General features: G+C 41.3%; 1 protein-coding gene across 5 annotated transcripts in view; it reads left to right on the top strand.

Moving 5' to 3' along the window:
* CCDC170 (coiled-coil domain containing 170) overlaps positions 1-25,663 on the top strand; it is a 92,811-nt gene that overhangs the window by 34,100 nt on the left and 33,048 nt on the right. For 3 of the 5 annotated variants that reach the window (XM_040448875.1, XM_040448873.1, XM_040448872.1), the window contains 3 exons: positions 3,891-4,035; positions 8,999-9,184; positions 20,311-20,628. In XM_040448875.1, coding sequence (XP_040304809.1) covers positions 3,891-4,035; positions 8,999-9,184; positions 20,311-20,628 — 649 coding nt within the window. The remainder of the gene's footprint in view (positions 1-3,890; positions 4,036-8,998; positions 9,185-20,310; positions 20,629-25,663) is intronic. The other 2 variants (XM_040448876.1, XM_040448874.1) reach the window with 2 other exon arrangements.

The following is a 25,663-nucleotide window of genomic DNA, read 5'->3' as shown; positions in this document are numbered from 1 at the left end:
TGGCAAAAGGTAATTATTGAGACAAAACTGGGAACTAGTTGTTCCTAAAATATACTTTTAAAATTCTATGTGTCATAACTTAACTAACTTTAATAATAGGATACTTGATATTTATTTTACTTATTCCATCTTTGAAAAAGAACCCCAACACTGGGGCACCTGGGTGGCTTAGTCGGTTGAGCGTCCGACTTCGGCTCAGGTCATGATCTCACAGTCCGTGGGTTTGAGCCCCGCGTCGGGCTCTGTGCTGACAGCTCAGAGCCTGGAGCCTGCCTCAGATTCTGTGTCTCACTCTCTCTCTCTCTGTCCCTCCCCTGCTCACACTCTGTCTCTGTCTCTCAAAAATAAACATTAAAAAAAAAAACAAAACCCAACACTTCCAACTCTTGTCCTCTTTTTGTCCTTCTGCTTCCAGGAAAACTCCTTCAAATGTGTGTATAGACTCACTGTCTCCAGTTCTTCTCCTCTCCTCTCTTGGGTCTACTCCACTGACACCTCTCACTAAGGTGACCAGTGACTGTATGTTACAGATTAAATGATCAGTCTTTATCTTACTTGACCCACCAGTACATCGGTCACAGTTGGTCTTTCTCCTTGAACCACTTTCTTCTTCTGACTGCCAGGACACTACACATGCCTGCTTTGTACCTGTCCTCTCTAGCTGCCCTGCTGTAGTCCCTTTTATTTTTCCCATCTCCTCTCATCGCCTTCCAAAGACTGGAGTGCCCCGGGACTCAGTCCTTGAATCTCTTCTGGTTTCTATCTAAATTCGCTCTCTTGGTGATCTTGTCTCATGACGTTAAGATGATCTAAATGCTAGTTGACTCCCACATGTCTCTGTCTAGCCTAGATCTCTTCTCAGAGTCAAGACCCACATATTTTACTACCTACTGACCATCCCCATGTGGATGTCCAACAGGCATCTCAAACCTCACATGGCTGAAACGAAACTCTTGCTATTTCCACAGAATCCTCCTGCCCTTTTCCTTGTCTCCTTTAGTGATAATTCCATTCTTCTAGTCCGTCAGTCCAACAGTCTTGGTAATCATCCTCAGTCCTCTTGCTTTTTCACACTCCATGTCTGATCCTTCAATGGGTCCCATCATCCCTGCCTTCAAAATAAATCTAAATTTTGAGTACTTCCCATTGCTGCCCTAATTGCCAGTAACCTGATTCAAGCGACTACCATCTCTCTCCTGGATTTTTGAAGTAGCCTCCTAAGTGATTTTCCTGCTTCCACCTGTGCCCTTCGTAGCCAGAGTGATCCTATAAAAACATTCAAATTAGATCTTTTCGGTCCTATGCTCAGAATCCTCAATGACTTCTCACTCAGGGTAAAGACAAAGGATATTCTATGACCTAGAAGGCTCATCCTGACCTGGTTTTGCTTCCATTCCCTCTCTTATTCTTTCCATCTTCGCTGTCCTTTGAAGATAACAGGTGTGATCCTACCTCAGGACTTTTGCACTTGCCAATCCCTTTGCCTGGAAAGCTCTTCCCCCAAGTATTGCATGGTTACCCCTCTGCTCCTTTTAGATCTTCACTCAGAAGTCACCTTCTTATAAGGTCTTCTATGAGTGACCACATCTAAAATTTTACCCTGCTCCCCCCAAATATTTCTCACCCCCTTTCCTGCTTAATTTCTTCCCTCCAGCTTTTTATTTTTTTATTAAAAAAATTTTTTTTTCAACGTTTATTTTTGGGACAGAGGGAGACACAGCATGAACGGGGGAGGGGCAGAGAGAGAGGGAGACACAAAATCGGAAACAGGCTCCAGGCTCTGAGCCATCAGCCCAGAGCCTGACGCGGGGCTCGAACTCATGACCGTGAGATCGTGACCTGGCTGAAGTCGGATGCTTAACCGACTGCGCCACCCAGGCGCCCCTTCCCTCCAGCTTTTTAAATAACGTAGTATATATTTTACATACATTAATTTTGGTGGTTGTCCATCTTCCCAACTAGAACATAAGCTTCATGAGGGCAAGGATGTTCATCTGTTTTATTTACTACTATGTCTTGAGTATCTTTAATAGGGCTTGGTCCATAGTAAGTACCCAATCAATATTTACTAAACAAATGAATAATAAAATGATATGTAATAAAAATTTTTTTCAATATAGAAGATTGCCAAAAATATTAAAATTACTCAAGACCTTATGATTCTCCAAGAGTTTATACTGAACATTTTGGTGGACAGGTTTTCATATAGTTGTACATAAATTATATCATGTAATGAACTATTTTTTACTGAATAATATATTGTAGATATTTTAAAAAGGCATTCATTATATCATTTTTAATAGCCCATGATACCCATTGCCTGAGATATTGTAACTTACTTAACCAGTTCTCTTTGCTATTTCCTGTAGGCACTTAGGTTAGTTCTAGTCAAAAAATTATTATAATCCAAGATGCAATGAATATTCATGTGCATTCATATTTTCAAATTTATGTGATTATGTCCTTAGGATAGATTCCTGGAACTTTGTTGGGTCAAAGTGAAATGTGAATAGAAGTGGAAATAGTTCAGCAACCATTAGGATTGAGAAACAAGATTGAAATCTTGGAGAGAATGTGTGGAATCATACATGTAAATCAATCAGAATCATAGCATTAACTGTGCCTTTCATGAGTCAGAGAGATGACTAAATATTACCTTTTAGATGCTGAAAATAAGAACTTAGAGATATACTCATGTTAGTCTTTTATTGTTATACATTTTTCTAAATAGAAATATGATTTGATTTTGAGTATATGCAATTACATGCTTTGTTAATCTTTGAATAGAGTGAAAGAATTTGCAGTAAACACTCAACATGGTAAAAAGGGAAAGCAATAATCATGTTTATTATCTAGGGTACTGAAAAAATGATACCAAATTACTGAGATGATTCTAATTTGTCTTTAAAGTGTGTCTATTTTTTTTATGATCTCTTAGTCTCTAACATTTAAAGCATTAGAAATAGACCATACTATTTCAGCAAACCTATCTGAGATTTGAAATGAAATATTCATAGCAGAGCATAATCAACTGATTTTCCTTGACTGGCCCATATCAGTACTCTTTAAAAACTCTGGATGTGTGAAAACTAATAATAGTCTTTGCTGGTGATTTAACATCTCTTTTTTCTAGAGGGGGAACATCCCCTGCTCCTGATATATTTTTTATTATAGTTATGCTTGGCCATGGACCAGGGAATGCCCTAACTAACGCTTATAGATCACTGTGTAATGTCTGAAAATAAAACAAAGGATGATGCACTAGAAGAAAAATAGCAGCGGGGCATTTGGGTGGCTCAGTCAGTTAAGCATCCAACTTTGGCTCAGGTCAAGATCTCAAGGTTTGTGAGTTCGAGCCTCACATCTAGCTCTGTGCTGACAGCACAGAGCCTGGAGCCTGCTTTGGATTCTCTCTCTCTCTCTCTCTCTCTCTCTCTCTGTCCCTCCCCCACTCATGCTCTCCCTCTGTCTCTCAAAAATAAATAAACATAAAAAAAAAAGAAATATAGCAGCACTGTCCTTTTTACTCATGAAAACCCAAAGGAGACCCATGACTATATATATCCATGTGTGATCTAGAGATTTATTGCTGCTTCTGCAAATCCTAACTGGTGGAGGACAAGAGGCAGAGAGTCTGTTTCCTTTGCTGTTACTAGATCTAAGATGCTATGAAGATTTTTCTACATTTCTGCAAAGCGTAGATACCCAGGATGTTTTTCACTTTTCTCCTTCCCTTATGGGGCTTGCATGACAACGATGTCCTCTGTGTCTGGGAAACTGTATTGTGTTGAAAATGGTGATAGGATTATAGAGAACTTAAGTTTCGAACTTTGATGAATGATCTCTTGTATGGCGTTAAAACTTGACTTATTTGTTAATTTGCCCTATAGAAAGTGTTTAAAGGAAAATGAGGAGAATAAGAAGCAAGTCTCAAAGAATTGCAGGAGACATGAAGAATTTCTAGCTCAACTTTGTGACTGCTTAGATCCGGACAAGAAGAATGAAAAGGCGTCAGATGAAGATTTAATTCTAAAGGTGTTTGTATGCACATGAAAAAGAAGATAAATGTAGCGGTCATTCTGACACGTGCCATGAAAGGAAACGTTGTGGTAGAGTGTGGGGGTGATAGGGGAATGGAACAGTAGCCCAAGTATAGCATTACTTGACTGTGTGACCTGAGATAAACCTTAATCACCTCTCTGACTCAATTCCACAATCCTTTCTAACATTATTTGGGATTACTTGCCCTCCACAAAGGATTAATTGTTTTGTCTAAAATATGTTCAGGTTGCCAAATACGATTAATTATTCATTTTAACAATGTATTTTGGGGGATAGTATTTTTAGTTACAGACAGAAACACACACACACACACACACACACACACACACACACCCAAAACCAACTGTGTAATTTTTGGGATACTTCTTGAGTAGAAGGTTAAGATTAGTTCTTTTTTTTAAAAAAAATTTTTTTTTATTAACATTTATTTATTTTTGAGACAGAGAGAGACAGAGCATGAACGGGGGAGGGTCAGAGAGAGGGAGACACAGAATCTGAAACAGGCTCCAGGCTTTGAGCTGTCAGCACAGAGCCTGATGCGGGGCTAGAACTCACGGACCATGAGATCATGACCTGAGCCGAAGTCGGCCGCTTAACCGACTGAACCACCCAGGCGCCCCAAGATTAGTTCTAAAGTACTTTTTAAATTTTTGTTGAAATCAAATAATAAAAATCCTACTTTAATAGTAGGTTATGAGTAAGATTAAATTAGTTCTATCAAGTGAATAATTCACTTGGCACATAGTGATTCATTAGGGCACCTGAAAGTGTTGGGGCTCTCGCCATATCTTTGCTCATTTCACACCTTACATATCCTTGCTTCCTCACAGATTTCCTTGCAGCCAATCTTTTTTCATTAAAATTGAGGTGTGATTGACATGCAATATTATATTAGTTCCAGATGTACAGCCTAATGATTCAATACTTATATACATTGTGAAATGATCACCATAGTAAATCTAGTCCCCATCTGTCACCAGAAAAAGTTACAGAAATTTTATTATTTTTTTCTTGTGATGAGAACTTTCAAGATCTGCTTGCCTGCAGTTTTCAAATATGTACTAAATACCATTGACTGTAGTCACCTTACTTCACTCCACATCTCTATGACCTATTCATTTCACAGCTGGAGGTCTCTACCTCTCACCCCCTTTTACCCATTTCACCATCCCCCCAATCCCCTCCCCGTTGGTAGCAACCATTCTGTTCTCCATATACATGAGCCTTTTTGTTTTGTTTGTTCATGTGTTCTGTTTTTTAGATTCCACATGTAAGTGAAATCAGAGTATTTGTCTTTCTCTGACTTATTTCACTTAGTATAATACGCTCTAAGTCCATCCATGCTGTCACGAATGGCAAAATTTCATTCTCTTTTATGGCTGAGTAGTAGTCTGTTTTATATATATATATATATATATATACTAGAATTATTATTATATGATATATAATATTATACATTTATATAGTCTCACATCTTTACTCATCTGTTGATGGACACTTAGGTTGTTTCCCTCTCTTGGTTATTGTAAATAATGCTTCAGTGTACATATGGGTACATATATGTTTTTAAATAGTGTTTTTATTTTGGGGGGATAAATACTGAGAAGTGGAATCCTAGGTCATATGGTAAATCTATTTTTAATTTTTTGAGGAACCTCCAGACTGTTTTTCCACAGTGACTGCACCAATTTACATGCCCACCCATAGTGCACAAGCATTCCTTTTTCTCCACATCCTCACCAATAGTTATTTTTTATCATTTTGATATTAGCCATTCTGATGGATGTAAAGTGAAGTCTCATTGTGCCTTTGATTTGTATTCCCTGGATAATTCATGATGTTGAACATCTTTTCATGTGTCTGATGGTTATCTTCGGAAAAATGGCTATTCAGGTCCTCTGCCCATTTAAAAATATTTCTTTTTACATTTTTAAATTTATTTTTGAGAGAGAGAGGCAGAACACAAGTGGGGGAGGGGCAGAGAGAGAGGGAGACACAGAATCCGAAGCAGGCTCCAGGCTCTGAGCTGTCGGCACAGAGCCGGATGTGGGGCTCGAACCCAGGAACCATGAATTCATGACCTGAGCTGAAGTCAGTTGCTTAACCGACTGAGCCACCCAGGCACCCCATCTGCCCACTTTTTAAAATTAAGCTTATTTATTTTTTACAGAGAGCACACGTGGGCATAAGTGGGGGGGAGGGGCTGAGAGAGAGGGAGACAGAGAATCCCAAGCAGGCTCCTCGCTGTCAGTGCAGAGCCTGACTTAGGGCTCTGACCCACAGACCATGAGATCATGACCTGAGCCAAAACCAAGAGTCGGACACTTAACCAACTGACACCCCCATGCTGCCAGTCTTAAAGACCATGCCTCAGAGTTGTAGGAATAAGCTTCCCAACTGCACTGGCTGACAGCTGCAGAATAATCTTATTTTCCTTCGGGAAGTGTTCCTCTTCACCGATGGGTTTCGATAGTCCAGGCCTAGAGTCCACCCGATGAGCTCCAGGATGCTGGGCACATCTCTTCCCCCTCCCGGTTGCTCATCTGTGACCAGGAGCCTGGATGTCAAAGTCCCCTGTGCAGGGTCATTTGGGGGATTATTTTTAAAGCCAAGTGATAGGGAGAAGCAAAGAGAATGAAAAAACTCCTTCTTTCATGACCCCCTTTCCTCACATCAGAGACTGTCTCCAGGTGCTAATCCGGGTGTCGGTGCTGCATTCATTATGCCTTATGATTTTCTGTTTTCCAGATGCTTTGACATGTGGGGCCTTGCTGACCCAGGAGAGACTGTCTCCCAGGGTTAACCAGTTCCTCATAAAAGAGGCTCCTGGGAGCATGGTTTTCCTGTGCAAACCAACCACTCCCACATCCCAGCCCTTCGCTCTCTCAGGCTCTACCCTCTGGGCCACTGCCCCCCTTCCCTAATCACCGAGGGGCTGGGCACCAGACAAGTGGGGACAGCCCCTGCGCTCCTGTTGTTATTCAAACTAGCCAATCCTGAGCCTGCGTACCCCACCTTGCTCATTCCTTCCTGTGGAAACTGCCACAAAGACTTGCCCCTGTTATCTGTTGCTTCTCTGTGTCTCCTGACTGACCTGGCTGTTCCCCAGGCTGTGGCCTCATGTGGTGTGGCCTGCCCCGTCTTCTTGAGCACTGAGTAACAGACTCTTTTTCAGCGGCAGCTCTCTCCGGATCTGTTGGCTTCACCACACCCAAAGAGTGATAGAAACTGTATTTTAAAACACATGTTGGGATCCTAGGGCTTTAGCATCCCCAATACGTGAGCAGGTATTTAAAAAAAAATCACTGGTCAAGGTGCACAAAGGTTGCTGTTTTGATCAACACTCACGAGGTGTTCCCCTGAGAAGTGGGACAAAAGCACTCCTTCAGTTTCAAAGCTGTGTCCTCACTTTTATTTTTCTTTTAAGTTTATTTATTTATTTTGGCTTTTAAAGTTTATGTATTTATTTGCACGCACACATGTGGGGGAGGGGCACAGAGAAAGAGAGCCAGAATCCCAAGCAGTCTCTGCACCATCAGCGCAGAGCCTGATGTGAGACTTGAACTCATGAACTGTGACATCATGACCTGAGCTGAGATCAAGTCAGATGCTTAACCGAGTGCACCACCCAGGTGCCTCCACTTTCTCATTTTTAAAGCTCTCCTAATGTGCATGTACACTCCCAGGAAACCAAGGAGGCGTTCCAAGGAGACTTATTTGGCATTTGTCCATTTCGCAGATATTTAGTGAGTGACTACTATATGCTAGGCACGGTTCTGGGCGCTGGTGGTGCGGCAGTGAACGAGATAAGACTGAATCTGTGCTCTCCTAGAGCTTTCGTTATTGTGAGATAAAGATGAGGGGGAAATAAATATCTAGTATTCTGCCATGTAGGAAAAGGTGACAAAAAACCAGTCGGGATGTGGAGATACAGAGGGAAGCAGGTTAGAGGTGTGGGAGGCTAGTGTAGTAGACTGACCAAGGAGCACCCCTCTGAGGTGGGGACTTTTGGAAGCTGTTGGGGACTGAGCGTACACACAGGCAGAACAGTATTTCCTCAGGAAAGAGGAAACAGCTCTGAGGTGGGAGCAGGGCACCACGTTGACAAAGCTCTGAGGCTTAAGGATGGGTCACTCCCCCCCCCCCCCCCCCAGAGCCCTAACACAAATGCTGACTCGGGAGTGTGAAGTCTCAGCCCTTCCTATGGGCGTCCTCAGGGCCTTACCCGCTGAGCTGGGCAGAGGGGGGTGGGGGTGGGGGGGGGCTTGTTCCTTGGGGCCAAGGATCCTGTCTGATTTCATTTTCCCTCCTCATACATCTTACAAATCTTATTAATGCTTCCAGCTAACAACCCAAATGCACAACAACACAGAGTGAAAAGTTCTCCTAATCCCAATGATAGCCACTGTTTGAGCGTGTTATTCCAGATTTTTCTATGCTGATATTAATTAGAAGGATTTTCTTTTTCAAAAGAGAATCCTGCTTTCATCTCCGTAGGCCCCCCCCCCTCCCAGCCCCATGCCAGGTAGTGCCTTGGAGGCAGTTGGTGCCATGAGACGGGGGCAGAATAGAACTAACTCCCTTGCTTCCTCACCTACTGTAATCTCTGTAGAATATCAACTCCCCCAGATTACTGAAGCCAGGGGCTTGCTGATGCCTGCTCTGTCACTCGCTCTGTTGGGAAGCATTTGGCAGGACTGTCCTCCGTGTTGCCCTGTAGCTATCTCTTGATTAATTTTAATTTGATCTGTGGGTCTGCTCATAACAACAGTGTAGAGGCTGCTTTTGAAAATGTGCTCCTTTGAGTGGCTGGAGGGACCCTGCTTGCACTCGTCTCGATAACGCAGTCAGTGGGGTATGTAGATCAGAGGTGCTTAGAGGAAGTGGTTTCAAATTGTTCATTTTTACAGGACAACTGTAATTGCTTCCTCTTCAGCTTAGAGAACTGTGCAAGGAAAATGCATTCGTAAAAGGACAAATCGTTACTCTTGAAGAGACTGTAAATGTCCATGAGATGGAAGCAAAAGCTAGCAGAGAAACCATCATGAGGCTGGTTTCAGAAGTAAACAGAGCGCAGAAAAAAGCTGCCTCCTGCACTGAAGAGAAAGACAAGCTGGGCCAGGTACAGTATGTGAAGTGTGCGTGTGCATCTGTGATGGTGTTTACGAAGCAGAAATTGAAAACCAGATGTGGGCGAGCACACTAGCATTACTGGCCACAGTTTCAAAGGGCTGCTGTCAGCAGGCGGGCTGGGGGTGGGGGGGCAGCACGGGACTCAGTGACCTCAAGGGGCCATTTGATGCACATTTTTGTCTAATTAGGAAAAAAAAAAGAAATACGACACATTTAAACGTAGAATTTGTAGAGAATGTGCCCTACTTTAGTTAGACTCTAAGGATTTTAAAAATTCAAACATTCATTTTTTTTGAACAAATAGGTAATGCATCAACATTCTGAAGTTCAAAACTCTAAATGGACATAAGGGTGTATGGGGAAAGTCTTCCCTGCACCCACTGCCTCTGGCCACCCAGTTGTTCGCAGAGGCAACCCCTGTTAACAATTTTTTATATACTTTTCTAGAAATATTCTATATACACGTATATACGTGTTCTTTTTATTTAGTTTTTTAAATTTATTTAATTTGAGAGAGACAGAGTGAGTGAGTAGGGGAGAGGAAGAGAGAGAGAGAGAGAATATCTGAAACAGGGAGCTGTTAGCATAGACCCAGTCATGGGCTCGATCGCACGAACCTCCAGATCAGGACCTGAGCCAAAATCAAGAGTTGGACGCTCAACTGACTGGGCCACACAGGCACTCTCTTTTTATTTAATTTTAATACAAATGGATGCATGCTGTACATTATATTTTTCTCTTTGTATTTTTAACACAAAATGGTAATATACCACGCACTATTATAAACAAGGTTGCTATGAATAATCTTATATTGTCATGCATGAGAATGTATCAGTAAGACAAAACCCTAGAGGTATACTTGCGGGGTCAAGGGTTGTAGGTATTATCTAGAGAGAGACCATTAAAAGGAAGCATCTCTTAATTCTGACCCTTTATTTACACAATGAATTGCTTGATCTCTTCAAATTACCTAAAACTTGTTTGAGCATGCAAATAAATACTATATGCTTTTTAACATTATAGAACCCTTCAATTATATTTTTATATTTTTGTGACAAAGAAACTGATCATGGGATTAATAATAACGATGAGTTTTCACAAGTGAAAGTGAGCCAGTGCAATCAGTTAACAAAATGCATAGAAGACAAGTGATAAAGGAGATGTGATTTAAAATTAGGTAATGACTGGATTGGATTCAGGTTAAATATTTTCGGCAAGGGTAGTTCAAAGGTGAAGGTGTATACTTCGTATCACAGGCAAGTAATGAATGCTAGGTCGTTCCTTGTTGCTGACACTGCTCTTTGTAGCATAAAGGTACGTTTTTTTTCTTTTGCAGTTAAGTAAGCTGTCTCTGGGTAGATTAGTTCTGATAATTGGCAGGTTATTTCTGTTCCCCATTGACTTTACCAAGTGGTGTTATCATCGTTGATTCTTGCCTGGATTAATTACCTCAGGGGTGGCAAAAAGGTAATATTCTAATCTTACCACTCCTTTTGCTTATTAGCTGGCATTCTTCTGTAAAGAAAAGCTTTTTATTCCTTTTCTTTTCAGTTCTGTGGACACATGGATTTTTATTTACTTATTGTTATAGTCAGTGACTATTTATTTTTATTTTTTTTTGGTGCTCCAAATTCACTGAATTGGCCCAGCAGCAGCAGCCCCTTCAGGATGGTCTCTGTGACCTTGAACCTCATCCGTTTAGTCTTTTAACATTTCCTAGCTTTTTCTGACAGAACACATGACATCTTAGGGTCTTTCAGACCACAGAACTACAATCAACCTATTCTTTAGGGAGCTTTGGTGCCTTTTACTGGAGGATGGTGCTGAAAGCCAAGAGTTAGGCTTTCGGTGTGCTCAGTGCTGTTGGGATGTCATTTCTTTCAGTGGACAGAGCTAGAAGTACGTTTTAGTAATAAAGTAATACTGGTATTTTAAATTAAAAGTGATATTTAGAGTTTTTAAAATATCTTTTGTTTTATAGTAGTATGTTTTGAATCTTAATCGTAATATTTACTTATTTGCTGCTTTGTCTTTCAATATATAAAAAATTATTTCAAAATTACGCTTTTAATCTCTTACCTACCAGTAAGACTTCTGAGTGAAGTTTAAGTCTCTCGGGTTTCTTACTTTATTTATTTAACTTTAGAGAGAGGGAGAGGAGGGAGAGCATTTGAGTGGGAGTGGGGGAGGAGCGGAGGGGGGACAGAGAGAAAGAGACATTTTTTTTTTAATGTTTATTTTTGAGAGAGAGAGAGAGAGAGACAGACAGACAGACAGAACGTGAACGGGGAAGTGGGCAGAGAGAGAGGGAGACACAGGATCCAAAGCAGGCTCCAGACTCTGAGCTGTCAGCACTGTCTGATGTGGGGCTCGAACCCACGAACTGTGAGATCATGACCTGAGCCAAAGTTGGCGCTTAACCAACTGAACCACCCAGGTGTGCCTAGAGAGCGAGAGAGAGAGAGAGGGAGGAAGGGAGAGAGAGAGAGAGAGAGAGAGAGAGAGAGAGAGAGAGAATCTTAAGCAGGCTGCATGCTCAGTACAGAGCCTGACACAAGGCTCAATCCCACAACCTTGGGATGATGATCTGAGCCACAATCAAGAGTTGGGCGCTCAACTGACTGAGCCACCCAGGCACCCACCACCACCCCCCCTTTTTTTTTTTTTTTTACAGTTTTTTACTGTAATACTATCAGCAATATAGTATAATAGTCACTGTTTATACATCACTTACCATTAGCATAGTCGTGCTAAGTGCTCAAAGAAGTTATGTACTTTGCTCAAGTTCACATAGCTATTAAGTAGCAAAGCTGGGATTTGGGTCATTAAATTATTATGCTGTTAACAATAATCCCTTTACATGTATATTCACAGCTATATCCTGCATACCAGTCTGATGCTAAAACTTATTTGTCAGTGGAACTACAACAATTTGTAGTTATGCAGATTTCCTCAGTGAATGAATAACTTCAATCACAAATAGTAATTGTTAAGTTATCAAGCCTTGAAAATTAGGAAGAATTTAATATTTATTTATGAAAATGCACACCTGAAGATTAGCAGTAGGAAATGAAAATGTGTTATAAGAGCACATCAGAAAAACAGAACTTATTCCTTTTCTTATGTGTATCTTAACTTGTAAATGATGCAATGTTGTTCAGGCTTGGAAACACATTCATTTTGGGATGAAGTTCCTGCCAAAATAATAAAAATTGTAAAAAAAATACGGGCAGTAAAAAAACTTGAGGTCTTTAATAAAGTGCTCATTCATAGGATTATGACTCCAAAGATTTACTGCTGAAAAATACTGACTAGTGGTTTTGCTGACACATTAATGGCCTCAGGAAGAATCTTCATAATGCTTTCTAAAGCTCTGTTTTTGAGGTAGGAAACTTACTTTATTAGCGAAGCCCAGAATGACTGCAGAAGGAGTGGTTTCCACCGGCTGTGGTGCTGTTTTTACCAAACTCAATTTTTCTGACTTTCTTAATTACTCTATTTAGGTTACTTTATAAAAAATCTCCCAAATAAAAGTCCAGGTGATTTATTACATATGTGGAAATTATATTCTTTAAAAATCTTTAGTAGTTAGTATTGAAGTATGTTTTAACAACTGTCAAAGATTGGCACCTTTTCTTTTGGTTATTTTGAAATAATGCAGTGTTGAAAGACATAGGCACTTTACCTACACAAGCTACACGTACGTTTCCCATAGACTGTACAAGTTCATCTCAGTGGATCAGAAATTAAATTTACACATGGGATTTCAGACAGCGCCTTTTTCTTCACACTGTTCACATTTTCTTTTAATTCTGGTAGCTAGAAGTGAAGCTAAGAAAGAATATTGGTTTTGGAATTAGGCAAGTCTGGTTTGGAAGGATGTCCCCTCTGCTTCTCTGGTGTGTTACCCTAAAGCAGTAAATGTAAGAGAGAACAGCATGAGACAGTAAACAGGGAGTGGAGTGGTTATGAGGCTAGGCTCTCAGGTTTTTATCCAGGCTTCAGAATCATTTGACTATGTGATCTGAGGCATACAACCTTACTTCCTTGAACCTCAGTTTTTTTGTCTGTAAAATAGAAAAATAATTTAAGGACCTATCTCTTACAATTAGTTTTAGCATTGAATGATATACATGAAGTACTCAGGACATGCCCATCACCTGAAGATGCTCAGTGTTTTTATTTCCTTTTCCAGTTATTTACTTTTACTCAGGGATCCAAAGAAACGTAACATTATTTTTTTTTTAATTTTTTTTTCAACGTTTATTTATTTTTGGGACAGAGAGAGACAGAGCATGAACGGGGGAGGGGCAGAGAGAGAGGGAGACACAGAATCGGAAACAGGCTCCAGGCTCTGAGCCATCAGCCCAGAGCCCGACGCGGGGCTCGAACTCCCGGACCGCGAGATCGTGACCTGGCTGAAGTCGGACCCTTAACCGACTGCACCACCCAGGCGCCCCGAAACGTAACATTATTTTAAGAGTATAGGCATATGGAAATAAGTTTCTGGAGGTAAGGACTTACTAGGTAGGATAAATTACTAAAGAAATTGAAGATCTCATCACAATCCTAGAATTATGATGTTGGAAGTGACCCGGAGGTCTTTTAGAATCTAGATCATGTAACTCTCTGTGTGAAATCAGAATCATCTTTAAAATGTCAGTGTCTGGGGGCGCCTGGGTGGCTCAGTCGGTCGAGCATCCGACTTCGGCTCAGGTCATGATCTCACAGTTCGTGAGTTGGAGCCCTGCATCGGGCTCTGTGCTGACAGCTCAGAGCCTGACGCGGGGCTCGAACTCACGGACCGTGAGATCATGACCTGAGCCGAAGTCGGACGCTCAACCGACTGAGCCACCCAGGCGCCCCATCTGTCTCCCTCTGTCTTAAAAATAAATAAAACATTAAAAAAAATTAAAATGTCAGTGTCTAGCTAGTTTCCAGGCTCCCCTTGAACTCCTCCAGAGACAAGGAACTCACTACTGAACAAGGAGGTCCATATTCTCTGTATAGTTCAGTTGTTTCACAGTTCTTCATTGTAGCAAGTCAGGGTCAGAATCCCCATAATTCACATCCTATTCTGGTTCTCTCTTAATGAAACTTCATAGAATAAACTGAAATCTCTTTCTTATGGCTAACTTTCAAGCTTTTAAAGACATTTGTTATGGATTTCTAAGTCTTTTCTTTTGGCTAAACAGCCTGTATCTTTCAAACTTTGAATCTTATTTCTTATCATCTGTTAGTTTGGGAGAGTTCTAGCCTCTGAGTGAGGAATTAAAAAGAAAATAAGCACTGAAATAATATCTGCTCAGATTATAAAAAGTAAACCATTCCTAAGACTCTGAAGTAAAATTTAAAACCCTCTCTCCTTCCACTTCTAGCCTCAATGGGGCATTCCTGCTTTATTTATTTTTTAAAATTTTTATTTATTTTTAATTTTTATTTAAATTTTTTTAAAATTTACATCCAAGTTAGTTAGCATATAGTGCAACAATGATTTCAGGAGTAGATTCCTTGAGGGCCATTCCTATTTTAGCTTCTGATAGTTACTATTGAGACTTAAAAGGGATACATTTCTGTTTCTGATTCACCAACGTGAGATAGTATTTTTAGACTTTCTGCTAGAGTGTAGAAGGAATGCAGTGTCTCCTGCTTTTTTACTCCCCTCTTCCCAGTTTTATTTTATTATTGTATTTACGTTGTCAAGGTTTGTAATACTTATGTTGTGTTCTGTAACTATAATTAAGTCTTCCAAAGTCTTCTAAAACTTTGGCTTTAGATTCAGTCTATGCATTTAAAATAAATTAAAACAGCACTTAAAATAACATGAGTACATAAATATTTTTATTATGGGTCTAATCCCACCATGGGATGCTGAATCCATTCCATTTTGACAATGTCCCTCTTAAAATTTCCAGCTGGGAACTGTCCATGGTCCTCTAGGTACAATCTGACCATTACAGGGCACAGTGTTTGCAGTACTGTGGTGAAGCCCAGGAACACGCCGGCCTCACGAGCAGCTAAATTCATTGTCAACTTGTATTGAGTTTGTCAATAATGAGAATTTCAAACTTAAGTTGAATTCTTATTATTTTCCAGGTTTGAAGATGCCACTGGGACAGCCTAGGGTGTGTGTGTGTGTGTGTGTGTGTGTGTGTGTGTGTATGTGTGCATGTGTGTGTGTGTGTGTTTCTATCACTATTGACTTGGCACTTTACATGCACCAGCATTTCCCGGGTGTTTTCATAGTTGTCAGTGTTCTGTCATATCTTCCTTATGTTTATGCCCCCCAGCTACAGGTCCCTTCTCCAGAGATGAGCAAAATGGGCACTTGCTTGTGCTTGTTTCTAGAGAGGTGTCCTGTTTATGTAGGTACAAATGGCACTAGACACTTGATTAGGCACCTTACTTTTGTCACTAACTGTGCCTTGGAGAGTCTTCCGTATCAGTACATAAAAAGTTTACTCAATTCTTTTTAAGACTACATCGTGTTCTATGGTACAGGTGTCTCATATTGGTTTAACCCATCACATATCAGTGAGTATTTGTGTAGTACCTAATCTTTTGCTGTATTGTAATGGAATAACTTTGCACGTACATCATTTTCCATATTTAGTAGTCTATCCTACAGATCTAATCTTGACACTAGACTTGTAGGGCCACAGGGCCTACATATATTCTATTTTGTTAGATTAAAAAATTTTTTTTAATGTTTATTTTTGAGAGAGAGAGAGAGAGCGAGCGAGCGAGTGGGGGAGGAGCAAAGAGAGAGGGAGACACAGAATCCAAAGCAGGGTCAGGCTCTGAGCTGTCAGCACAGAGCCTGACGCAGGGCTTGAACCCACGAACTATGAGATCATGACCTGAGCCAAAGTCGGATGCTCAACTGACTGAGCCACCCAGGCACCCCTATTTTGTTAGATATTTATATCAGAATTATACCTATTCACACTTCTACCAATAATGAATAAGAACAGTTTTTTTGGGAGAATTTCTGAGCTTTTTTGTTAAATTTAACTACAGTAGGTAGATGTAATCCACTGGTTTTTAATTTTGCAAAATTTGTCTGGGGTTGGATGAATTAAACTCAAGCCAGAGTTGATAATTAGTCATATATTTTTGAGAAGAAGTTTGATCTTGTGCATATGCAAATCCATATAGTAGGCAGCAAGATTAAAACAGGAGACAATTGTATTTTAAAAACAAACCTTTGGGGGCACCTGGGTGGCTCACTCAGTTGAGCATCTGATTCTTGGTTTCTGCTCAGGTCATCATCCCAGGATTGTGGGATTGAGCCCTGCATCGGGCTCTGCACTGAGCATGGAGTCTGCTTGAGATTCTCTCTCTTTCCCTCTGTCCCTTTCCCTTCTCTCTCTCTCTCTCTACAATAAAAATAAACAAATAAATGCAGACCTTTGAATGACTTTATTATTTAATGCATTTAATTGGGAGTTGATACAGACATGCATTTAATTGGGAAGCTAACTCAAACACCTTCATCATATTATTTACAATTGTTTTTGCTAAAAGTAATTGTGGAGGGGTCATTATTCATTTCTTGCATTAATAGGACTAAAGCTCAATTAAAAATTAAAAAAAAAGAGAGATCCCCTCACTGTCTCTGTAAGGCCTGTCCTCATCTGCAAATGTGATTTTCTCTGTGGAGGTCAGCCCTGATTTTGCTTAGAGAGAGCGCTTGTTTCTTGCTCTGCGTGTCAGTGTAGTCTGACAGCAGTCCCCGGGTCCTGGCCGGTGATACCGATGTCACACTACACAAGTGTATCCTTGAGGTAGCCATGCAACCACACTCCAGTTCTCTCTCTGCTAGCTCTACAGGTAATTGCATTTGCAGCCTGAGGACATCTGTTCCCAGTAGATCAGCCCAGTGCTCCGAAATCCTCAAGTGCTTAATCAGAGCGCCGAGGGAGCGGTCATCCCCAAGGCCCTGTCACTGGCTCCCAAGGCCTGCGCTTCATGTGAGAAACAGCATATAGTTCGCTGGGCTGAAACGTGTCCAGAAGAGAAATCCAGCCTGCTGACATGTGCTCCTGTATTTTATGATCACAAATGAATTTTCTGACTTTTACCAGACGTGAAGTTTCATGTGTTGGGTTTGTTAGGGACTGGCTCTTGTCTTGAGGGCAGGGAGACAATAATCTGATATCGGGGTGGAAAAAAGTTCCTCATAGCTGGAATATTTTAACTGCTTATTGGTTTCTTGGTGAAAGCTGCCGGTTGGTTAGTCTACTCCACACCGACAGTATGTCTGTAGTACTCAAGCGTCTGATATATTTTTTTGTGTATTTTGAGAACTTTTTGTACTTAGTTAAAAATATCACTCACTCTCTCGGTCATGGAAATTCCCCTTTTGCGTTAGGGGTTTTCTTTTAATATAAAAGTCAACATATAACATTCTAGAGGTTTGTTTTTTTTTTTAGAGCTCTGTATCACTGAATTTGGGACTTCAGTTTTCTAACCACATGTTAGATTGTAGTTTTTAAGTAAAACATGTAGTTTCTAATTTATTATCACCAGCGCTGATACTGGTTATCCAAATGGAGCAGCTATTGTATTACTATCTGAGAAAGAAATCTGTAAAGTCTTAAAATATTGTTTTTGTGATAAAGTGCCCTTGACTCTACTTTAAGGGCTGTAATTTAATTAGCAGTAGTGAAGCTTCTCCTTACGGAAGACTAGAATCGAAAGGGAGCCGGGAAACGAAGCTGTTGCCAGGACCTTGAGAAGCAAAGTGTCTCACAAAATAGGTTCCATAATCCATAATTAGTTTAGCCATTACATCTCTGAAAAGGGCAGACTTCTGTAACTACCTATCCACTCAATGACTTTTATTTCAAATTGTTGCTGGAGACTTCCTTGATTAAAAAATCAGAAGGAAAAAAAAGTAAGATAGGCTCTTTTTTATAAGACCGGTGCTCTAACCCCTGAGCTGTGGAGCCAACCACAATATATTCTCTTTTTTATAAAAAGTAAAGAAGTAACATCTTTCCTGTCTTCAAGCTGTTGGTGGAGATAAATTCTTTTTAAAAGTCCAGTTCTGATGCAAGATGGATGAGTGCATTTTAACTAGTAGCCTGAAATGTTGCTGGCCTGTTTAGGTGTGGAATCTGTTATTCAAAGATACTGTTCACTTTTCGTTGTTTTTGACTCTAAGATAGTATTAAAAACTTGTTTTTTTTTAATGTTTATTTTTGAAAGAGAGAGAGAGTGGGGGAGGGGCAGAGAGAGAGAGGGAGACACAGAATCCAAAGCAGGCTCCAGGCTCTGAGCTGTCAGCACAGAGCCCGACATGGGGCTTGAACTCACGGACCGCGAGATCATGACCTGAGCCGAAGTCGGACACTCAACTGACTGAGGCACCCAGGCGCCCCAGAAAGAGAGAATCTTAACCAGGCTCCATGCTCAGCATGGGGCCCAATGCAGGGCTCGATCCGCCTACCCTGGGACCATGACCTGAGCCAAAATCAAGAGTTGGATGCTCAACTGACTGAGCCACTCAGGCGCCCCATTTTTTAAAAATGACTTTAAACTTGTCCTTTTTTTATGCCTCTTTGCACCATTCTGGATTATAGTAAATAGAAGTAGGTACACAGGTAGCCTCCCTTATGCCCTTCCTTTATTTTTGTGAACCTAACAATACACATTATATTCTTTAAAATTACTGTTCTCGGGGTACCTGGGTGGCTCAGTCGGTTAAGCATCTGTCTTCAGCTCAGGTCATGATCTCACGGCTTGTGGGTTCTAGCCCTGCATTGGGCTGTGTGCTGACAGCTCAGAGCCTGGAGCCTGCTTTGGATTCTGTGTCTCCCTCTCTCTCTGCCCCTCCCCTGCTCACACTCTGTCTCTGTCTCTGAAAAATAAATAAACATTAAAAAAATTTTTTTTTTAAATTATTTTTCTCAGTATGGTATTTTATTTCCCTCTACTTTTATTTCTCCCACCCGCCAAATAGATATTTCTGTCTCTTTTCTTCAGGTTCTATCAGTTTTATGAGACAAGAAGATACACAGTAAATGAATATTGAAAGCAAGATCTGATTCTCCTTTATGCAATGATGTTTTTATGAAAATGCTACTGTATTATTTAAAAGAGTATTAAGGAATCATCTTTATTCAAACAATTTTAGAGTGTAGGTAGGACTCTGAGGGTTTACTGTTTATTCAAAATCAATTTCCATGTATATCAAACTTTACAGCAGATAATTCTGTAAACATTTTCTGAATATGGATTGCCTCTACCAGATGTTAGCCAACAACTTGTTTTTGTTAAGTCTTCCAGAGGTTCACACAGAAAAGGCTTATATGCCAGTTTCCTTCTTTTCCTGGCCCTGGTTTTTATCCCTTCTCTTTTTTAGACACCTAATTTTACCTGACAGAGCCCTTAAAATTTAATTTTTTTAATTAAACAATTTTTAATGTTGGGGTACCTGGGTGGCTCAGTTGGTTAAGTGCCTGACTTCGGTTCATGTCATGATCTTGCAGTTCACAAGTTCAAGCCCTGCGTCGGGCTCTGTGCTGACAGCTCAGAGCCTGGAGCCTGCTTTGGATTCTGTACCTCCCTCTCTCTAACCCCTTCCTCCACTTGCTCTCTGTCCCTGTCTATCTCTCTCTCTCTCTCTCTCTCTCTCTCTCTCAAAAAAAAAAAAAAAAAAAAAAACATTGGGGCGCCTGGGTGGCGCAGTCGGTTAAGCGTCCGACTTCAGCCAGGTCACGATCTCGCGGTTCGTGAGTTCGAGCCCCGCGTCAGGCTCTGGGCTGATGGCTGGGAGCCTGGAGCCTGTTTCCGATTCTGTGTCTCCCTCTCTCTCTGCCCCTCCCCCGTTCATGCTCTGTCTCTCTCTGTCCCAAAAATAAATTAAAAAAATGTTGAAAAAAAAATTAAAAAAAAAACATTAAAAAATAATTAAAAAAAATTTTAATGTTAAGTCTTTAAAATTTATAATTTTTATGAAGAGATGGTGGGGAATTTACAGTTAAACAGGGAATGTCGTGATGTAATCCTAACTCCGTGAAGTCAGTAAGCAAGGTAAACGGAAAGCAAATGCTCGTGTCCCTCAGTGGCTGCTAAGGTACCTGTCTTCACTTTCTGTACTTGTTTCAGGACCTGCTCAGTGCTGTAGAGACAAAGGAGGCTCTTGAAAGGGAAGTCAAGCTCTTCCAAGAAAGGCTGCTTGCTGGCCAGCGGGTCTGGGATGCCTCGAAGCAGGAACTGAGCCTCTTGAAGAAAAGCTCTTGCGAGTTGGAGAAGAGCTTGGAGGCCAGCCGGGATGCGACGGCAGCCTCGAGAAACCAGCACTCCTCGTTTAGGGAGAAAGTCGCAGCGCTGCTCGGGGGCAACTGGGGCACGGTTGTGCCCACGGAGGATGCTATTTTGGAAAGGATCCGAGAAATGACCAGCCAGGGAGAGAGCACGAAAAGTGTGAGTGGTGACTTCTGAGATTCTTAAGGACAGTAGTTTGCTGAGTTAGTGAAAGTATCATTTAAGTGTGGTTTTTATTACTTTCAGCTGTATGTCATGCTTAGGGAGCCTGGGGAGTCACTCAAATGACAGCTAATGACAATGGGGGTTCTGGAGTCAGACCTGACTGTACTGAATCCTGTCTCTACTGCAATACTCGCTCACTCCAGGTGTGCCATGGGCAGGCTCCTGAGAACCTGTCTTTGAGATTCTGTGTTCTCACCTGCTGGACGGGGAGGGCTGAGGGGCCACACCCCTTATCTGAACGCCTTGGGGTCCAATGTGTTTTTGAATTGAGAATTTTTCAGGGTTTAGAAAGGTGAAATAGTACAGGGAACGGTAATGGAGGGAGCTCTCTTTTACACATCCCTCCTCAGTGGGGTCTGAGGCGGCACCCCAGAGTGAACCACATTCATCATTCTGCAGCAGAAGCTGTGACAAATCCATCACACAGAACACACCAGGACTGTGAAGAGCTTTGTGTCACTTCGGGTCAGGGTTTTCTGCCAGCTCCGGTCAGGTCAACCTTTATCAGCAAGTGAGTTATGAAAAAAGCTGTCTGTTTCCAGATACTTTCGGATTTTGGAATTGCACGTAAGGGTTATCGGGCCTGTAAGAGTATCTGCCCCATAAGGTTATTGCTTGTTGCAAGCAATAAATGAAAAAGAAGATTGTTCTGAAGTCCTTAATGCAGTGCCGGGCACACAATGATGATAAATATTAACTATCGCTACCCTTGCTTCTCCTCATCTCCCTCCTTCTCTTCATAACGCATTGGTGCCTGGAACAGTCTTTTAGGGAACCTGTTGAACAAACGGAGATAGATGTTTGGATTCATATATATGACTGAAGCTTGTTTAATATTGCTATCTTGTTTATACTATTAATAATTCTCCTTGGGGCACCCGGGTGGCTCAGTCGGTTAGGCGACTTGACTCTTGATTTCCTCTCAGGTCACAATCTCATGGTTCATGAGATGGAGCCCTGCGTCCTGTTCTGTGCAGCACGGAGCCTGCTTGGGATTCTCTCTCCCTCCCCACCCGCTCACGCTGTCTCTCAAAATAAATTAAAAAACTTAAAAAAAAATTCTCCTTTACTGTCTAGCTTTGCTTAGCAGAGTCAACTTCAGCCTGACTAAATTACCATCAAATGCAAATTATTGAAGCCCTAAGTAATGAGGTTTTAAAGTAAATAATATCCAAATTCTAGGTGTAACTCCATTGTGGTCTACCTCTGTGAGTTCATGTTGGTTCAAAGGAGAAATTGCATTTTTCCCTTTTTTGATGTTTCTAAAATACTCAGAGCCATCACTAACTAACTAAGTTCAGGGTGGCATTTGAAAATTTCCTTTAATGATAAAACATTTTCAATCCCCTTTAAAAAAGTTCTCCAAAATTCATGTGTGCTCTTAGGAGCAAGTCAGGTGACCCCTTTGTCCAGGTGTAGGGTTCTCTTTGTGGATATAAAATGTGCAGGTCTCTGAGGGTAACTCAGTTTTTCTTGTGATTGGTCCTGGGTTGCAGAAGAACATTACTTCCAGGACTGAGAACAATTTCATTAAGTTATTTACCTTGTCTAGTAAGAGATGCACTTCAGTAGCTAATGGTCCTTAAGCATTTCATTTTATTGCTTCCCTCTTCTGGTTTTCCAAATGTTTTCCTGAAACTATTTTAATTCAGCATGTGAAGCATGGCATAAAATTGTCAGCGTGATGTATATGTTTATTTTCTGAAGCAAAATGATGTAAATTGGTTAAGCTGGCTATGCCTTCCCCTACTCCCCATAAAAATCAGAATGATTCAGAGTCTTTTTAGTGCCTTTGTCTGCCTTTTCTACCCTGTAATTTTTTTCAATAGCTGTTCTCACTATTTAAAAGCCCGAAATCAAGCGTATAGCTGGCATCTTGTGTGACTCATCTTCAAGTAAAATCAGGAGAAAATGGATTTCATATATTGTCTTAGAAATGTTTCTAAAGAATGGGAGCTTTACAGATTGATGAATCTGTTTGTTGAGGGGGCCATACACCCCTGCCAGCTGCCGTGGTTAAACACACACCCAACAGTTGCATAACACCCATGCGAAGGCCCAGTGGTGGGTTCAGGCCGGGCCTGGCAAATTTTGCCGCTTCATGTAGACTCCTACTTTGTGAACCTTGCCTTTCGTATTTTCCCTGTTGCTGTTCATTTTTACTCTCCTATATTTGCAGTTCTCAGTAGAACTCAGGACACCACCCACACGCTTTCAGTAAGCCACTTCTACTTGTTCCTGGCTTTTCTGCTTATAGCCAAGTCAAATTCTCTTTTTAAAAGCTTTACTGTTTCTTGGGGTAGTGTTTCTCAGTTTGGCACTATTGACGTTTCAGGCTGGATAATCCTTTGTCATGGGGCTGCTTTGCATGTACATTGTAGGGTATTTAACAGCATCTCTGGCTTCTACCCAGTAGGTACCAATGCCACTATTTTCCCTCTCAATTTGTGACAACCAGTGATGTCTCCAGGCAAATGTCCCTGGAGGATGAAATCACCCCCGGTTGGAAACCAGTCTCTTAAAGGAATGTCCTGCTGTTGGGTTCCTAGGACTTCTAAATGAGTGTTTCGATGATGTTTAGCCTTGAAATTTCAGTACACTTGTAACAGGTGTTTTTGAAATAATGATGTCTTGCACAATGACAGAAAGTTGCGACATTTTCAGATTTTAGTGTAGGTTTTTGAGGCAAACATTTTTTTTTCCTTACTTAAAATTTTTTTTTTTTAACATTTATTCATTTTTGAGAGTGAGAAAGATAGACCATGAGTGGGGCAGGGGCAGAGAGAGAGGGAGACACAGAATCCGAAGCGGTCTCCAGGCTTTGAGCTGTCAGCACAGGGCCCAACGTGGGGCTCGAACTCATGGACTGCAAGATCATGACCTGAGCTGAAGTCGGATGCTTAACCGACTGAGCCACCCAGGCACCCCTTCCTTCCTTTTAGATGTTTCCTAACCAGCTCATCATCTGGATGAGAAGTGATTATGTACAGAGAGGACAGGACCATGATTGATCTCTATGTCATTTCCTAAATTGAAGACAATTCATACAGGCTTACAAACGATTATCTAGACAGCTCTTTTGTTCTTCTTTAGGCACACATAAGGGTTTATTTTGTCCACTGGAGTGTTTCTTGGTCCAGTGGCTCCAGGTGAGCTGTGGGGACCCAGCCTGATGCCCTAAAGGACCTGAGACGTGCTGTACAACCCCCTGCTCCCTCATCTGATCTGATCATTCTGCTTTGTTCCTAATTCTCCCAATACACAAAACCAAACATTTACCCAGAATCTTCGGCAGACTTCCACTGTCATTTCATTGCCCCAAATCATGTTACGTGGTCACGCCTAGCTATGGGGGCACCTGGGAGAGTGAAAAGATAGAGATTTTGGCTCTCCTGGCATCTACAGTGTCGTAATTTCCTAGGATGGCCATAACAAAGTGCCTCTAACCTGGTGGCTTAAACAATAGAAGTGTGTTTGTATTGTCTCCCAGTTCTGGAGGCTGTAAATCTAAAATCGTGATGTCGGCTAGGTTGGCTTCTTCTGAGGCTATAAGGGAGAATCTGTTCCAGGACTCTTGCCTGGCTTCTGGTAGTCTCAGGTGGTCCTTGGCTTATGAATGGCATTCTCTCTACATCTTCACATTATTTTCCTTCTATTTGTATGTGTCTCCGTGTCCACATTTTCCCTTTTTTGTAAGCACACTAGCCATATTGCATTAGGGCCCAGCTCTGTAAAGACTGTATTTCCAAGTAAGGTCACATTCTGAGGTACTGGGGGACTTGAACATACCTCTTTTATGGAGAACCCAATTTAACCTGTAACAAAAGTCGACATGGGGCACCTGGGTGGCTCAGTCAGTTGAGAGAGCCCGACCCTTGATTTCAGCTCAGGTCATGATCCCAGGGTTGTGGGAATGACCCTTGTGTCAGTTGGGCTCTGTGCTGAGTGTGGAGCCTGCTTGGGGTTCTCTCTCCCTCCCCTTCTCTCTCTCTCTCTCTCTCTCTCTCTTTCTGTCCCTCAGTCCCTCTCCACCCCCTAAAAAAAAAAGCATACACACCGATAATAAGGAAAGAGAATTTGATTGATGTTTTATTCCTGGTCCCTGACAACATATTTTATATACTTCCTGAGTGAAAATTACAGCTTGACTAATGAGAAAAGAGCTGTATGTCCCAAAGACACTGGTCCTTAAGTGACCCAAGTGGTTCTTTCTTCAGTTGAGAACTCTTGTGCTTTCTTTGGTTTAATCTTAGGGCAAAAGTGTCTCTCTGGTGAAATCAACAACTACTTGTCCTTGGGAAGTGACTGAAATTTTTTAGGGCATTATGACTTCGCTTCCCAACACCAGGCTCCTTGTTTTTGAAGGATAATTTACTTCAGTGCCTTTTTGTTTTTGTTTTTTTAAAAAAAATGAGGTATGTTTTCTTCATTATAATCCCTCTCCCTTTCCCTCGATTCCCTACATCTCTCGTGTTGAAATCCCTGGCACATTTTGTCCCACGGAATATTAGGGATATGTTAACAGATGATACTAAGAAAAAGAGGAAAAAGAAAAAAGAAAAGCTTATTGACTCTTCAGAGTTCTCGGTGTGAAAACACAACACAACTTCACAGTTTTGGTGAGACACGTATGTTCACCCAGGCGCTGGCATTTGATGTTCCCGAGAACCGAGTCAAATTAGAGTGTTAATTTATTTGACTACATTTATGTAAATATCTCTCTGAAAACTATTGGTCGTACATGTACTGAGACCCAAAAGAAGCTTATGAAGCTAAGTTCTGGGACACGTAGACTATGGAGGGTTCCCAGCTGCTTGCTCCTTCCTGGACACCGGAATCTTGAGTTTGCAGCTTCTTTTTTTTTTTTTTTAATTTTTTTTTTCCAACGTTTATTTATTTTTGGGACAGAGAGAGACAGAGCATGAACGGGGGAGGGGCAGAGAGAGAGGGAGACACAGAATCGGAAACA

This window comes from Herpailurus yagouaroundi, unplaced genomic scaffold, assembly GCF_014898765.1.
Source record: "Herpailurus yagouaroundi ecotype Mexico unplaced genomic scaffold, PumYag 198, whole genome shotgun sequence".
Taxonomy (NCBI): Eukaryota; Metazoa; Chordata; class Mammalia; order Carnivora; family Felidae; genus Herpailurus; species Herpailurus yagouaroundi.
The sequence above is the reverse complement of the archived record's forward strand: the minus strand, read 5'-3'. Positions and strand labels throughout refer to the sequence as shown.